General features: G+C 50.1%; 2 protein-coding genes across 2 annotated transcripts; both read left to right on the forward strand.

Annotated features, from left to right (window-relative positions):
• Positions 1-1,789: 1,789 nt before the first annotated feature.
• On the forward strand, positions 1,790-2,350 carry LOC120713234 (glycine-rich protein 1-like). Its single transcript, XM_039999229.1, has one exon. It carries the CDS (start codon positions 1,790-1,792, stop codon positions 2,348-2,350), a length of 561 nt encoding a protein of 186 aa, XP_039855163.1.
• Positions 2,351-12,154: 9,804 nt separating this feature from the next.
• On the forward strand, positions 12,155-12,715 carry LOC120713235 (glycine-rich protein 1-like). Its single transcript, XM_039999230.1, has one exon. It carries the CDS (start codon positions 12,155-12,157, stop codon positions 12,713-12,715), a length of 561 nt encoding a protein of 186 aa, XP_039855164.1.
• The last annotated feature ends 4,713 nt before the right edge of the window (positions 12,716-17,428 follow it).

Here is a 17,428-nt window from a genome sequence, read left to right on the forward strand (position 1 = left end):
CCGTCGTAGCACGCGGCACAACTGCCGGAACCAATTCCAAAACAACTCACACCAGCCCATCCCAAAGAAACACTAGTTATGTGACCACACCATAACTCGCCCAATACCGTGGGCACGGACTATTCGAATAGATTCTTAACTCTGCAGAGATGTGCAACTTTACCCACAAGCAGGATACCACAACTCGAACACCGTCGTGTCGGTGTAGATCCCGACATAGCCATTACCCACCATAGCTAAGCCTGACTAGCCATCACGGGTTGTACCAAGGGGTCATTGACCGTTCACTCAGGTATAACCGGGCATAAGTCGCTCTGGGCTTATCCCTTATCCTTAGTCACCCGTTGCTCTCAGCTCTCCTGATGGCTATCACACCAACTAGTGGGATTTATGCTACGCCGTTGCCCATACAACGGTCGAGTGGTTTGCACGATAGTGGAGTTAGGTGAGATGACACACCAACTCGGTCCTTACATGCGACAAGATGGATATCTCCCTTCTTTGCCCTGCCACACAGGCATAAGCACACCAATCGGCAATTCGCACAGAAATGCCGTCCATCCCGTCCATACTTATCTTTCGAAAATCCACAATTTATCCCTTCCCAAACACACACATTCTCTTTATAAAACAAATAGTATTTATGAATAAAGTTCTAGCGCTCTAATAACGATTAACGTCCAAGCAAAATCAGACATTAATCTAGGTGGTCAAGGAATGGTCATCACAAATCAAGGGGGTGGCTATCCAACCGTGTTTTCATGCAAGCAAAACATATGCAATTTTATAAAGCAGGCCATTGGGTTGTGTTTATAAAAACTAGGACAGAAACATGCATCAAAGGATGGGATTGAACTTGCCGTCTTCAAAGCCTTCAGGGAAGTCCTGTCCTTCGGGCTCGGGGTCGCGGATCGGGTCCTCGTTCACCTGCTCACCGTACTGCTCGTCAACGGGTTCTCCTTCGTTCACTCCGTGGTCTACAGCGCACACAAACAAACACACAATCAGAACAAGGATTTGTCGTCGAGCTTGAAACGGGAACACATGAAATATAGAGCATAGAGTATTATTTTTGGGCGGTTTCTGAATAGTATGGCCAGAACTGAGTTAGGAGAGGCGAGGTAAAATTTTAGGTTAAGCTGGGGTCGTTAGGCACATAAAATGATAGGTCAGGGGAGCGTTTAGGCCCTAAACAGGGGTCCAGGGACCTAATTGTAATTAAGATTAAGCAGGCAGGGGCTTGGTTTATACTTTAGAAGTTTCTTGGGTTAATCTGAAAGAGTCAGGGGCTTAGTTGTAAATAACTTTATATGGTGGGGGTTTATTTTGGAAACATAACAAGGGTAAGGGTTTAATTGCAAAAGGGTTTAAAAGGGCGGGGTCTCTTTACTGATTAAAGGAAAGTGGAGGGGGGTATGGGCAAAAACGCCCTTCTTCTTCCCCCTCCTCGCGGCAGAACAGGGGAAGGGCCGAGCGGCGCCGGCGGCGGCCGATTCGGCCGTCCTGGGCCTCGACGGCGGCCCGGGGTAGAGGGGAAAGGAGGTGGGGGCCCTGCGGGGTCGATTCCCGGCCTCACCTTGGGCCGGGGCGGCGCTCAGAGGCGGGGCGACGCGGGCTGGCGGCGGCGGCGCTACTGAAGCGGGGCGGCGGCGCTAGCGCTGGGAGGGGGAGGCAGTGGTGGCCAGGGGGGGTTTGAGTGTGAGGGTGTGGCGCCGGTGGGGAGGCTTTTATAGCCGTGGAGAGGCGGTGGCGGCTTGGCGGGATGCGGCGGAGGCCGGCGGCCGGAGTAATGGCGGTGGGGGCCGGCGTCAACGGTGGTCGGGGCTCGGCGAGGCGACGTGACGCCTCAGGCAGGCGGCGACCACTGCAGGCGTCACTGTGCCGAGGTCGCCGCCGCCTGTACGGCGTCAACGGCGGCGGTGTGCGCGCGGCAGGCGGGCCGGTGCAGTGGCCCGACGCGTCGCGACTCGGCGAGCGCGTGCACGCGCGCGCGCGCACGTCCGGCCCGGGCGCGGGCACGCGGCCGGGGAGTGGCTCGGGTGCAGTAGGGCGCAGGCGAGCGGGTCCGGGCGGCGGTGTGCGCGGCGCGGCGGGCGCGGGCTGGGCACGGCCGGGGCGCGGGCTGGTGCGCGCCGAGCCGCTGCAGGGCGGCGCGTGCGCTGGGGGTTTGGGGAAGGCGCGCGCGCGGGGCGCCCGGTGGCAGGCCGAGCGGGGTAGGGGTGGCGTGCCCGGGGGAAGGCGCGCGTTGCGTGCGGCGGCGTGGCACGGTCGCGCGGCTGGCGTCGCGGCGTGCACGGCCCGACGCGCCGCGGCGCGGCTAGCGCGTCCACGCACGCGTGGGGAGGTGTGATGCGTGTGCACGGGCGGCGGTGAGCTGCTGCAGCTGCGAAGGGGGGGGCTCGGTGCGGCGAGCGGCCAGCGCAGAGGGGTGGTGGCGCGTCCGTGCCGTGCGGAGCAGGGGAAGGGGGGGCCGGGCCGGTGCTCTGCCGCGATCGGGAAGGAGGGAGGAGAAGGGAGGAAGGAGAGAGAGGGAGAGGGAAAAGAAAAAAAAAGAAAAAGAAAAAAAATGGGAAAAAGGAGATAAAGAGAAAAGAAGAAAGGAAGGAAAATGGAGAGAGGGAGGGGCGGGAATCGCGCTGACGCGATGCGGCCCCGGCCGGCCACGCGCGGCGGTCGCGTGCGACGAGAGCAGGCGGGATTCGCGGCGTGGTCTACGGCTGGTCGGCCACGCGCGTGTCGCGCGCAGAGGAGGATGGGACAACGGGTGTTCGGGAAGGAGAAATTATCTCGGGATTTGGGTTTAGGGTTTTGGAAGGATCTCGAGCTCAACGACGAAACACAACATTAGCGCATGATTTATTTTAGTCAATTTTCGGGATGTTACAAACCTACCCCACTTAAAATGAATCTCGTCCTCGAGATTCGACTGGTTCCTAAATAGGTGGGGAAATTCCTTCTTCAAAGCATCTTCGCGTTCCCACGTAGCTTCTTTTACTCCGTGTCTGCTCCACTGAACTCTGCAAATTCGTACTTCGGAGTTTCTGGTCCTCCTGGTGACGGTGTCTAGGATCTTCACCGGTATCTCCTGATATCGCAGGTCTGGCTGCAGATCTATCGTCTCAACCGGCACATGCTCTACTTCGGGTATCCTCAAACACCTTCTCAACTGCGAGACATGGAATACTGGGTGGATATCCGACATTTCTTCTGGTAGCCCCAAACGGTATGCTACCGCTCCAACTTTCTTCAAAACTCGGTATGGTCCAATATACCGAGGGGCCAATTTTCCTTGTACTTGGAATCTTCGGGTTCCCCGAATAGGCGATACCTTGAGATACACGAAATCTCCTGGGTTAAAACTTATTTCCCGTCTTTTCTTGTCCGCATAGCTCTTTTGTCGGGACTGGGCTGCTTTTAGCTTTTCTCGAATCTCGGCGACTCTTTCTTCGGCTTCTTTTATGAGGGCGGGGCCGACTAGGGCTCGTTCTCCAACTTCTGACCACATCAGAGGGGTTCTGCATTTTCTTCCGTAGAGGGCTTCAAACGGTGACATACCCAAGCTTGCTTGGTACCCGTTGTTGTATGAGAACTCGGCATAGGGTAAGCTTTGTTCCCAATCCTTGCCATAAGTGAGGACACATGCCCTCAACATATCTTCCAAAATCTGATTTACCCTTTCTGTCTGACCATCAGTCTGCGGGTGATAGGCGGAACTAAAGTCCAGCTTGGTGCCCATGGCTTTATGCAAACTTTTCCAAAATCTAGAGGTGAACTGGGTTCCTCTATCTGAGACGATTCGGCTGGGCACACCATGCAATTTCACTATGTTCTCTATATAGAGCTTAGCTAGCTTCTCCCCGTCATAGTTGGTCCGTACGGGTATGAAGTGAGCTGATTTAGTAAGGCGATCCACTATTACCCATATGGAGTCATGTCCTTTCTGAGTTCTGGGCAAGCCCACCACAAAGTCCATTCCTACTTCATCCCATTTCCACACCGGGATGGGTAGGGGTTGCAGTAATCCTGCCGGCTTCTGGTGTTCAGCTTTGATTCTCTGGCAAGTATCACAACGGGCGACAAATCGTGCAATATCTGCCTTCATCCCATTCCACCAATACTTTTGTTTTATGTCCATGTACATTTTGGTGGATCCTGGGTGAATTGAGTAGGCCGAGTTATGAGCTTCATCCATGATCATCTGCCTGAAATCTCCTTTCTGAGGCACACAAATTCTGTCTTTATACCACAACGTTCCCTTATTATCAACTCGAAAGTCTGGGGCCTTATTTTCTCCGGTTTGCCTCCGGATTTCCATCAGTCCTTTGTCCGATCTCTGGGCTTTCCTGATTCTTTCCTCCAGAGTGGATTGAACGTTCAGCACTTGGCTGGAGCCTCGAGGAACAATGTGCACATTTAATCGTGCCATTTCCTCTTGTAGATGGTCATTCTTGGGCCCGTAGGATTTCCGACTCAGGGCGTCGGCCACTACGTTTGCCTTTCCCGGGTGGTAATGGATTTCCAAATTATAATCTTTGACTAATTCCAGCCATCTTCTCTGTCTCAAGTTTAGGTCTGGTTGGGTGAAGATATACTTCAGACTTTTATGATCGGTAAAGATTTCACACTTATTCCCAATCAAATAATGCCTCCAGATCTTAAGTGCGTGCACTACGGCTGCAAGTTCCAAGTCATGGGTCGGGTAGTTTTGCTCATGAGTCCTGAGCTGTCGGGAAGCATATGCAACGACTTTCCCATCTTGCATCAGCACACAACCCAATCCTTGTCGGGACGCATCACAATAGATGACAAAATCCCGATGAATATCCGGCAGGGTTAGCACTGGGGCTGTTGTCAATCTTCGCTTCAACTCCTGGAAGCTCCTTTCGCACGACTCCGTCCAGGTGAACTTCTTTTCTTTCTTGAGCAGCTCTGTCATGGGCCGGGCTATTTTAGAAAACCCTTCAATGAATCTCCGATAATACCCAGCTAATCCAAGAAAACTCCTGATCTCACTCACATTGGTCGGCGGCTGCCAGTTGGATACTGCTTCGACCTTCTCGGGGTCTACTGCCACTCCTTCTGCGGTCAAAATGTGACCAAGGAAGGCTACTTTCTCCAGCCAAAATTCACACTTGCTGAATTTGGCGTACAGCCTATGCACTCTCAGTTTTTCCAAAACTACCCTCAGGTGCTGCTCGTGCTCCTGAATGCTCTTCGAGTAAATAAGTATGTCGTCAATGAAGACTACGACAAACTTATCTAGCTCGTCCATAAACACTTTGTTCATGAGGTTCATGAAATAGGCAGGTGCATTTGTCAGTCCAAAAGGCATCACTGTGAACTCAAACTGTCCGTATCGGGTGACAAAGGCTGTCTTCGGGACGTCGCTTTCCCTAATCTTGAGCTGAAAATATCCGGACCTTAGGTCAATCTTGGAAAAGTACTTGGCTCCTTTTAATTGATCGAAAAGATCATCGATCCTGGGAAGGGGGTACTTATTCTTGATAGTGACCTCGTTTAGTGCCCGGTAATCTACACATAGTCTCATACTTCCGTCCTTCTTCTTGACGAATAGAACCGGGGCTCCCCAAGGAGACGAACTCGGCCTGATGAAGCCAATTCGTTGTAGTTCCTCTAATTGTTTCTTTAATTCTGCCAACTCGGTGGCTGCCATCCTATAAGGTCTCTTGGCTATAGGGGCAGTCCCAGGGACAAGGTCAATGACAAATTCTATGTCCCTATCTGGTGGCATACCGGGAAGTTCTTCGGGAAAGACATCGGGATATTCATTCACTACTGGGACTTCTTCCAAGGACTTGGCTTCCATGCTGAATACCATCGGGTTTGCTCCACATTCCCGGGTATGACAGGTCACTTGGACTCCCTCTGGGTTTGTCAGATGTACTACTTTGTCCGTACAACCTATGAGGCCATTGTGTTTGCTTAGCCAGTCCATTCCGAGGATCACATCTATCCCTTCTGACTTAAGTACTACTAGGTCTGCTAAAAACTCTACCCCACTTAAATTGATCCTTACCCGTAGACAACCCAGTTGACACTTGATGTCTCCGCCGGGCGTCCGGGTTAATAGGGGTGTTTTTAGTAGTACTGTAGGTATTTTATGTTTCTCCACAAAACTTGAGGATATGAACGAGTGTGATGCTCCAGAATCAAACAGTACTGTTGCAAGAGTTGAGCTGACTAGGTACTCACCGAGTACTACGCCCTGGGCTCCTTGAGCTTCCTGTGCGTCGATGTGGTTGACACGGGCTCGTCCAAAAGACTGTTGGGATTGCCTCTGCTGGTTGTTGTTGTTGTTGCTGTTGCCACGGAGGGGCACTCGGTTGGCACCGGTCAGAACTGGCTTGGGTCCGTTCACTGTGTTGGAGAAAGCCGAAGTAGCAGGCTTGTTCTTGGCGTAGGGGCAGTCGGCGATGAAGTGACCCGTCTCACGGCAGTTGAAGCAGGCTCTCACGTTGCTGTTGTTGTTGGTGACCTGGCTCGCATTATTCTGTGAGGCCCTCATGGTGTTCTGGCTTCTGGGCTGTGTGTTAGGGGCCCGTGGTCCTATCACTTGAGACTGAGTTTTGTACTGCATTGGGGCTTGGGACCTTGGCGCGTTGTAGCTGAGACTTCTGGTTTTCTGGAAACGATCCTGCTGGCGTGACTTACTCTCCAGGAACTTGCGCTTGTTCTCTTTTCTTTCCTCAATCTTAGCCCTCTCGGTGAGGATTGCCTTGTTCATCAAGGTGTTGAAATCAGGATAGATCTGAGGAGTGAGCAGGGTCCTGAGTTCTGGGTTTAGTCCCTTCTTGAACATGTCCTGCTTCTTCTCGTCGTCGTTCACTTCGTCTGGCACATATCGAGACAGCTCCATAAACTGGTGAGTATATTCTTCCACCGACATACTCCCCTGCTGAAGTGCGCGGAACTCATCTGCCTTGCGCTTCATGGTGGCCGAGGGGATGTGATAACGGCGGAACTCCCTCACGAATTCATTCCAGGTGATGGTGGAGGCATCTCTGGCAGCAGCGCAATAATTCTCCCACCAGGCTAAGGCAGTCCCGGTGAGTTGATGTGCAGCCAGACGAACTTTGTCTCGATCCTGGCACCCAAATGGCTCGAGCTTCCTCTGGATCACGCGGAGCCAGTCATCTGCATCCAAGGGATTGCTAGATCCAGCAAAAGTGGGTGGCTTGGCCCTCAGAAAAGCTGTCAGCTTGTCATTAAAGGTCTGCTCTCGTGGCTGCCTGTTCACTAGAGCATTGGCCAGTGTCTCCAGTATGAGAGTCTGGTTATGGATTACTTGTGCCAGGTCCACGAAAGGTGGTGGTGGTGGTGGTGGCAGCTGTGCACCATGATTTTCTCCTCTGCCCTGACTCACTTCTTGTTCCTCCTGAGGATGGTTTTGCCCGTCAGGGTGTATTCCTGCATCAGCAGCTGCAGGGTCCCTGACGCGGGAGGCCCTTGTGACGCTCCGGGAAACCATCTGCAGAACGAGTGGATTGGGACTAAGATTAGGTGATGTTTAAGTTGGTTAAGTCGTATTTTCGAAAAGGCAGTATCTATTTACTGCCGGCAAGCACACAATCAACACGCAATCATCACAAACAACAAGCAACTTGATTACAGCAAGGGGGTACAACACAGGGGACACGACTAGAACGCGTACTACACGTCCGGGTACACACTTCAAAAGAAAAGGGCACAGAACTTCTTCGGACCACACGGCTTCATCCCTTGACGGTCGCCAGCACTTTAGGCTGTCTCATCGGCTTGAGTGGGTTCCTCCCTCGGAAAGGAACTCACGATCTCCGGGGAAATGAGTGGTCCCGGTTCGCCATTCTCTAGACCTCCGTTTTCCCGGGGTGGTGCCGTGGCTTCTCTTGCGGCAGCGGCCGTAGACCTTCCAGGGTTCTCGGGTGGGGCTAGTGGGTTTCCCACGAGCGGTCCCCATCCTAAGACAGGCGTTCCGAGTAGCACATGGTCTTCTCCTATTGCCGGGACTGGGGTCCCACTACTAGTCCATTCTTGCATACGCCGGTCTCGGGCTTGCCTGAGGCTCTCCTGAGCAACTGCTTCACTGCTGACCGCTGCTGCGGCTCTTGCCTCGGCTTGGACTGCTCGGATCTGCTGCAGTCTTAGCGCGAGCTCTGCTTGCTCGGCTCGATGGGTCTGTTCCCTCAGCAAGTTGGCTTGCTCGTCAAAGAGCTGATCCAAGGAGGCTAGGTAGGTGGCTACATGGTACAGGAGGACTTCTTCATGGCGGCGCCGTTCCAGGCTTCTCATTCGAGCTTCCCAAACTGGAGTCCTGATGGCTGGTGGGAAGAACCTCATTGGTGTGGGGGTGAGGTGTCCTTCGAAAATCCGGCACAGGTAACGAAGTGCCTTCCTGACGGCTAGGGGATAGGTGTCCTGGTGCCTAAACCCTGTAGCAGTCACTCGCCATGACAGGATGTCGGGGTAGCGGTTACTTCTGGCGACGACTAGGATTACCCTGCAGCAGAGAGTACCATGATGCTCATACTCTCGGCTGTAGTACCTTGGGCGTTCCGTGACGCCAAGGCTCTCCAGGGCGTTGATCAAGAGGCTGGGGAAGCCAGGTGCATCTTGGCAGTCGCCCTGGGTCCATCCTTCCTCAGCCATCTGAAAACAAAGATATGGTGAAAAACTTGCACAATTATTTGAGGTACACAAAGGGGTAGGTGATTTTTATTCATGGCATCATGGTGGGGTACAACTTCATGGGTACATGATTATTATTAGAGCAAGGGTTCTAGTTTGGAGACAACTCCTATCATGGAGACTCTTCCTCGAACCTACGAGAGCGCTTCTTCAGTGGGAGATACTGATCCGTGGTGTCATCGGTCTGGGTACCCTTATCCCAATGGGTTTCCTCGGGCTCTTCCTCCTCTGTCTGAGTACCTACGTCCCAATGGGTTTCCATGGGTTCTTCTTCTTCAGGTTCTTCTTCTGCGTCTTCTTCTATCCATCCGCCTATTCCCCAGCGAGCCTCATACCTCCGCATGCGAGCTTGGAGAGCGGCTAGCGAGTCCTCGGCGCGTGTGGCTCTTGCCCGTTGTTCTTCCAGTTCTTCTTCCTTTTCATCCATTTGAACTTGGAGGGCGGCTAGGGAATACTCGGCATGGAAAGTCCTCGACCGTTGTTCCTCCATCTCCTGGGTTGCTTTTTCTGCCCTGTGGACCTGCTGTTTCAGTTGTGCTGCTTGCTCGCGATAGAGCTCATCCAGGCCGGTGAGATAGATGGATAGGTGAGAGACCGTGTCTTCCAGGTCTTCTTCTTCTCTTCCAAGTCTTCTCATCCTGGCAATCCATGTGCGTCCTCTTCCTTCAGTCGGCGGGAAAAATCCCATAGGAGTACGCTGGAGGTGATGCCTATAGATCACACGCAGACGCCGCAGGGCTTTGCGGGCGGCTTTCCGATAGGTATCCGGGAAACGGAATCCAGTGGTGGAGATGAACCAAGGGTCCACATCTGGGTAGCGGGTGCTCCTAGCTATGAAGATCATCAAGTCACACCGAAGAGTGCCCTTGGAGTCGTACTCCCGGTAAAGAAATTCTGGCGGATCCACAACTCCAATGCGTTCCAGGCTGAGTATCAACAACTTAGGAAGGCCGGGCTCTGCGAAACAGATTCCGCCGATCCATCCATTGTCAGCCATCTGGAACAGGGCAAGAATCAAGGGTAAGTATTTGTGTGAGAAAAGGATTAAGGATAGAAAAGTCTTAAGGTGAAAGGTCCTGAAAACGGGTTTCGCTCCTAGGGTCACGTCCTACGGCCAACCTACGGCTCTGATACCACCTGAAGCGTCCCCTCATAAGAGAAGACTTAAATGTGATACAAAACATCAGTCCCAGGAGGCTGATGCCACATTTATTACATCAGATGGTTCAAAACCTTACAAACCTTGGCGGACACTCGATACAGATGATAACAAGGATTAACCAAGCTACGACAATACACCAGAGTGCTACTAATACGGGATCTAATTCAGGCTCAGAGTACTGCGACAGCGGAGGCATCCCGACAGGGCTGGTACCACAGGCAAGGTTGGGTGTAGAACGATAACCCTACTCGGCGTCGCCTGGCACGAAGTCTGGGTCTTCTTCTGTAAAAAGTAAGAGTGGGGTGAGTACAAACGTACTCAGCAAGTCCAACCACACCCACGGAGGGGGGGGGTTATAACAGAATAATATGCATAGGTAAATCAAGGGTAAGGTTACGGTTTAATTTGCAGGAAAACGACATTTTATGCAGGGGTTCATTTTTCAAAAAAACCTTTTAGAAATCAGTTTTTGTAGTAAAACAGAGTTCAGGTTTTAAACTGCTACCGGACTCCCCGTCCGTCGTAGCACGCGGCACAACTGCCGGAACCAATTCCAAAACAACTCACACCAGCCCATCCCAAAGAAACACTAGTTATGTGACCACACCATAACTCGCCCAATACCGTGGGCACGGACTATTCGAATAGATTCTTAACTCTGCAGAGATGTGCAACTTTACCCACAAGCAGGATACCACAACTCGAACACCGTCGTGTCGGTGTAGATCCCGACATAGCCATTACCCACCATAGCTAAGCCTGACTAGCCATCACGGGTTGTACCAAGGGGTCATTGACCGTTCACTCAGGTATAACCGGGCATAAGTCGCTCTGGGCTTATCCCTTATCCTTAGTCACCCGTTGCTCTCAGCTCTCCTGATGGCTATCACACCAACTAGTGGGATTTATGCTACGCCGTTGCCCATACAACGGTCGAGTGGTTTGCACGATAGTGGAGTTAGGTGAGATGACACACCAACTCGGTCCTTACATGCGACAAGATGGATATCTCCCTTCTTTGCCCTGCCACACAGGCATAAGCACACCAATCGGCAATTCGCACAGAAATGCCGTCCATCCCGTCCATACTTATCTTTCGAAAATCCACAATTTATCCCTTCCCAAACACACACATTCTCTTTATAAAACAAATAGTATTTATGAATAAAGTTCTAGCGCTCTAATAACGATTAACGTCCAAGCAAAATCAGACATTAATCTAGGTGGTCAAGGAATGGTCATCACAAATCAAGGGGGTGGCTATCCAACCGTGTTTTCATGCAAGCAAAACATATGCAATTTTATAAAGCAGGCCATTGGGTTGTGTTTATAAAAACTAGGACAGAAACATGCATCAAAGGATGGGATTGAACTTGCCGTCTTCAAAGCCTTCAGGGAAGTCCTGTCCTTCGGGCTCGGGGTCGCGGATCGGGTCCTCGTTCACCTGCTCACCGTACTGCTCGTCAACGGGTTCTCCTTCGTTCACTCCGTGGTCTACAGCGCACACAAACAAACACACAATCAGAACAAGGATTTGTCGTCGAGCTTGAAACGGGAACACATGAAATATAGAGCATAGAGTATTATTTTTGGGCGGTTTCTGAATAGTATGGCCAGAACTGAGTTAGGAGAGGCGAGGTAAAATTTTAGGTTAAGCTGGGGTCGTTAGGCACATAAAATGATAGGTCAGGGGAGCGTTTAGGCCCTAAACAGGGGTCCAGGGACCTAATTGTAATTAAGATTAAGCAGGCAGGGGCTTGGTTTATACTTTAGAAGTTTCTTGGGTTAATCTGAAAGAGTCAGGGGCTTAGTTGTAAATAACTTTATATGGTGGGGGTTTATTTTGGAAACATAACAAGGGTAAGGGTTTAATTGCAAAAGGGTTTAAAAGGGCGGGGTCTCTTTACTGATTAAAGGAAAGTGGAGGGGGGTATGGGCAAAAACGCCCTTCTTCTTCCCCCTCCTCGCGGCAGAACAGGGGAAGGGCCGAGCGGCGCCGGCGGCGGCCGATTCGGCCGTCCTGGGCCTCGACGGCGGCCCGGGGTAGAGGGGAAAGGAGGTGGGGGCCCTGCGGGGTCGATTCCCGGCCTCACCTTGGGCCGGGGCGGCGCTCAGAGGCGGGGCGACGCGGGCTGGCGGCGGCGGCGCTACTGAAGCGGGGCGGCGGCGCTAGCGCTGGGAGGGGGAGGCAGTGGTGGCCAGGGGGGGGTTTGAGTGTGAGGGTGTGGCGCCGGTGGGGAGGCTTTTATAGCCGTGGAGAGGCGGTGGCGGCTTGGCGGGATGCGGCGGAGGCCGGCGGCCGGAGTAATGGCGGTGGGGGCCGGCGTCAACGGTGGTCGGGGCTCGGCGAGGCGACGTGACGCCTCAGGCAGGCGGCGACCACTGCAGGCGTCACTGTGCCGAGGTCGCCGCCGCCTGTACGGCGTCAACGGCGGCGGTGTGCGCGCGGCAGGCGGGCCGGTGCAGTGGCCCGACGCGTCGCGACTCGGCGAGCGCGTGCACGCGCGCGCGCGCACGTCCGGCCCGGGCGCGGGCACGCGGCCGGGGAGTGGCTCGGGTGCAGTAGGGCGCAGGCGAGCGGGTCCGGGCGGCGGTGTGCGCGGCGCGGCGGGCGCGGGCTGGGCACGGCCGGGGCGCGGGCTGGTGCGCGCCGAGCCGCTGCAGGGCGGCGCGTGCGCTGGGGGTTTGGGGAAGGCGCGCGCGCGGGGCGCCCGGTGGCAGGCCGAGCGGGGTAGGGGTGGCGTGCCCGGGGGAAGGCGCGCGTTGCGTGCGGCGGCGTGGCACGGTCGCGCGGCTGGCGTCGCGGCGTGCACGGCCCGACGCGCCGCGGCGCGGCTAGCGCGTCCACGCACGCGTGGGGAGGTGTGATGCGTGTGCACGGGCGGCGGTGAGCTGCTGCAGCTGCGAAGGGGGGGGCTCGGTGCGGCGAGCGGCCAGCGCAGAGGGGTGGTGGCGCGTCCGTGCCGTGCGGAGCAGGGGAAGGGGGGGGCCGGGCCGGTGCTCTGCCGCGATCGGGAAGGAGGGAGGAGAAGGGAGGAAGGAGAGAGAGGGAGAGGGAAAAGAAAAAAAAAGAAAAAGAAAAAAAATGGGAAAAAGGAGATAAAGAGAAAAGAAGAAAGGAAGGAAAATGGAGAGAGGGAGGGGCGGGAATCGCGCTGACGCGATGCGGCCCCGGCCGGCCACGCGCGGCGGTCGCGTGCGACGAGAGCAGGCGGGATTCGCGGCGTGGTCTACGGCTGGTCGGCCACGCGCGTGTCGCGCGCAGAGGAGAATGGGACAACGGGTGTTCGGGAAGGAGAAATTATCTCGGGATTTGGGTTTAGGGTTTTGGAAGGATCTCGAGCTCAACGACGAAACACAACATTAGCGCATGATTTATTTTAGTCAATTTTCGGGATGTTACATTAATACTTAATAGCCATCATGGAAGTAGTAGAGATTACCTTTGTAACGGTACATTATTGTACTTTTATCTTTACCGTGGAGCCCTATTATGAGGTGTAGTGTTTTTAACGAGGCAATATACTAATGCAAAATTAATTAATAAATCATATTTTCCTCAATTTTATCTTTTCTCATTTTGTTCATATTAGTTTGACTTTTTCTCATCGTTGGTAGTATAGCGACCCATAGGCATGGTTGGTTAGTTGTGACAATCTCTTCTCATACGACAAGTACAACTGCAAGTATTTGGAGAGCTGTGCTTTGGCCAACCCGGCACGAAGGTGTGCCGGCGTGCCATGGACCATGCTTAGGCCTGGTAAAAGACTTGTCGTGCCGTGTCCACGGCACGATGTGTCGAGCGTGCTTGGAAGTCTAGACCTGACATGGCACGAGGCACGAGAGAGTCGGGCTGAGCCAGCATGGCACGACCCAAGTCCCACGCCCTTCACCTAGCCCGAGCTCATTGAGATGAGCGAGCACGCATGGGAGCTTTCCTTCCCTTTCCTCCCACACACACCTTGACGAAGTGGAGACAACCTCTTTATTTATGTTAAATCTTCACTAACAAAGTTGTCTTTATTTATGTTAAATCTTCACTAACAAAGTTGTATATAAAGTCAGCCTCAACGAGAGTTTTATGGTATTAAATTTTATGTCACATCATCAATTTTACTGACATGGCAAGGAGAGAGAAGGGAGTTTCATAGGATGTGAGAGGAGTTTCGTCACCATAAAACTCATCTGGCACAGTTATCTAGTTTTCAGTCTTGGTAATTGGGCCATAAAACTATGCACTGAGACAGCCTAAAGGTTCCACCACTTCCACTATCCTCTTGTCATTAATGAGCCTTCGAGATTTATTAGAAATTTCTGGATTTATTAAACGGGCCAAGCTCATATTCCAACAACTGGATAGAGTTAGCTACACATGTACTCCCTCCGTATAGGAAAACAATGTCGTTTTGAACAAAATTTGGGTCAAACATTGGGAATATAAATCATGAATAACTTTTAAGTTATTGAGTTTGAAAAAGTGAAAGTAGATTTGTCTTAAAAAGCACTTTCATAAGAAATATATATATATATATCACTTTTTAACAAGTATTTTTATAAAAATAAGCAGTTAAAGTTATGCTTTGGAGACCGTGTCGCTATCCTAAACGTCTTCTATTTCCTATATGGAGGGAGTATATGGCATGCAAATATTAAATGTGTGAACTAGAAAACCAATTGAAACTCCCCAAAAAATCTATCTATGTCCTAATTGAAAATCAGCAGTGTTAGGTCCTAATAAGTTGCTAGTGCCTTATGAGTCCATAAAAAACAAATACATCAACTTCCAAATGAGCACATGAGAACAAATTTATAAATCAAACAAGTTAGGTAACATGTTTCCTATAGAAAACAACAGGAGGAAGGAGGACTGACCTAGCCAGCGACGCGTGATTTGTACTTTAATTTCCATAATCTCGGTGGTTGTAATCACAAATTGATACAACCGCTGCATTTACTTTTGAATGCAACATACACGCCACGCAGCGATTAAGACTTCTGCCATGGCCCCCACTCGCTAAGACGCTAATCCTAGTATTTACGCACTGCTATTAGTTAAAGCACAAAGGTTTGATCAATTGTAGAAGGCGAAGAATAATATATTTGAATTGTACATATGGTGTAAATAAAAGTAACCAACTAACTTGCAAGCTGCACACATAGTGGAAATGGTGGTAGAGTTAGATGACAATGACTTCATCGTAAAAACAATACGACGAGGGCCAATATGTTGTTTGTGCGATGTGCTGCTAATAATAAACAAGGACTGAACACTAAATGTTTAATAACCTATTTTTTGAAACATCAATGTGTGCAACTGTGCATATATTCCTCCTGATTTATGCTAATTATCATATTTTTTACAATATAGATATTTTATTTAAAGTAATATAATTATATTTTTAGAGATTGGAATTAAAACAGTTCCACATATAACATTGATGTTTTTCTCAACGCAATCTTCTCTTCTTTAAATCCTTATCTACTATAGCACATAAAAATTATATATGCGCGCATGCTTTTCCATGGGCTCCCTCCATAATATGTTATAGTCAATTATTAAACTGGAAACTTGCCCCCCAAATCTGATACATCTTGGGGCAAAATGGCCTTTGGGTGGTTGAAGAGCCGGTTTTGTAAGTTGAGATAGGAACTACCCTACTAAGATTCTCATTTTGGATTTATTTTAGTCATACACACATTATTATTATCTTTTAGTTTGGAATACATATTATCCTTATAGATGTTGATCACTTCATGAACTTCCCCAGCTGCAACCTCAAAGGTATTACACAAAATAGTATTATTATTTTTTGTCCATGCATATCCTAATTAATTGGTAGACAAAGAAACGTTTGTCCAACATGCTTGTAATGAGCTCTCACAATGACATTAGGGCAAGGAAGCAAGATTATATTTTTCTCAACAACATGCCTTACTGACGTGGCTTTATATTTATCTGTTTATTTCGTAAATGTACACGTCATCAATGACACGATGCAACTCAAATACAAAATCCTTTTAAGGCAATATTCCGACAGATATGGAACCCTGAGATTCTTGATTACCATTTCATATTGAGCCTGGCTATATGAAACGGTTGTCCCAATTCTCTGATATATATATTACTTCGAGCACTTTGATTTTATATATTAAAGTTTGTGCAGCGCATGGCTTGTCGAATTATGTCGTTTATTTTGTAAATTTGGTTATCACCATTGTTTTCACGCTTCATCTACGTATATGTTGTATAGACGCTGATCGATCAGATACGTAGATCCATCAGTTAGCCCAGCCCCAAGTGCATGTACAGAAAAAAAAATGAAAAAACTTTGATCCAGTAAACATGCATGATCAGGCCACATGTGATTAGTTTTCTCTTAAACTTGCTGGACAGGACTGTGACACTGCACAGTGTGTCTACACTAGTAATAGAGAACCTTACCTTCAGAGAGAGAGAGAGAGAGAGGCTACTTATTATGTTATTGGTAGTGGTAAGTACTGTGGACAGGATCTAGATAGCATATTCATTTGACCCACGAACAAGTGGATCACGAGTTAATTCAGATAGAAGCTAAGAAAAGTATATATATATTAGCATTAGAGGAGGGACAATACCAGCTAAGATAGGAAGCGGCGGCGGATCAACCCATGTTATGTCATCGGGTCAATTTATCGGCTAAGGGTCCCAATATATGGTAAAAACATTATGTTAATCCTTAGTTTTTTTAACTTAGGCACATGCATATATATAGTCATCATCTGGTTAAACCACATAATAAAGATTGCATGAAAATGAAGAAACAAAGCGGTTTGATTTATTAGCAAATCTTTGGCTCTCAAAAAGTGAACCAAAACTAATCTAAAAAAAAGTGAACCAAAACTTTGTGTGATAAATGTACATTGTTTGTTTCCTTTTTTCGTCTGAAATGGGACATATGGAGGGAAGGGATGGTTACTCTCAAGAGTTGGGACTGCTCGTCCTCACGGGTCCAAGCCAGGGAAGGTGTCATCACCACGAAGACCTGCTAACCCAGCTAACCAAACTAACAACACCGTGTTTACTATTTTCAATTAATTAGGAGAGAATCTTCTGTATTTATTATCCTATACTTACTGCTTGGCTAATGTCCTTTTGGTCAAAAAAAATAACTGTTTGCCACTATAATGTATAGCATATTTTTTACTATATTCATATAGGTAGCTTGGTACTTTGGGGCATGCATTTCTTAGAAACTTTTAAACCCCTACATCACATATTCACTTTTTTTCTTTTCAAAACACATATTCAGATGACCTACCTATCAATATAATGCACCTATACCTACCATGCCCTTCATGGTATTTGTACGATCATACTCTGTATCGAAGTTTGTCGAGACGTCATTCTCAACCGAGTTGTGGCTGGTGGTGAGCATCACCACCGTGTAGACATGGTACGGTGGGGTTTTTTTTTTTGATGGCATGGTACGGTGGCTTTGCCTGCATTGGAGTTGGAGCTGTCAATGGAGCCAAACAGGGAAAAGGGGGGCAGTTTTGACCTTTTGTCTCGACCGTGTGTGTGTTTTTTGCGTGGTTGAGTGC

Source organism: Panicum virgatum, chromosome 6K (assembly GCF_016808335.1).
Source record: "Panicum virgatum strain AP13 chromosome 6K, P.virgatum_v5, whole genome shotgun sequence".
NCBI lineage: Eukaryota > Viridiplantae > Streptophyta > Magnoliopsida > Poales > Poaceae > Panicum > Panicum virgatum.

What these genes read in the sequence shown, in the direction of transcription:
- LOC120713234 (XM_039999229.1), top strand. Translation starts at nt 1,790, where the DNA reads ATGGCGGTGGGGGCCGGCGTCAACGGTGGTCGGGGCTCGGCGAGGCGA.
- LOC120713235 (XM_039999230.1), top strand. Translation starts at nt 12,155, where the DNA reads ATGGCGGTGGGGGCCGGCGTCAACGGTGGTCGGGGCTCGGCGAGGCGA.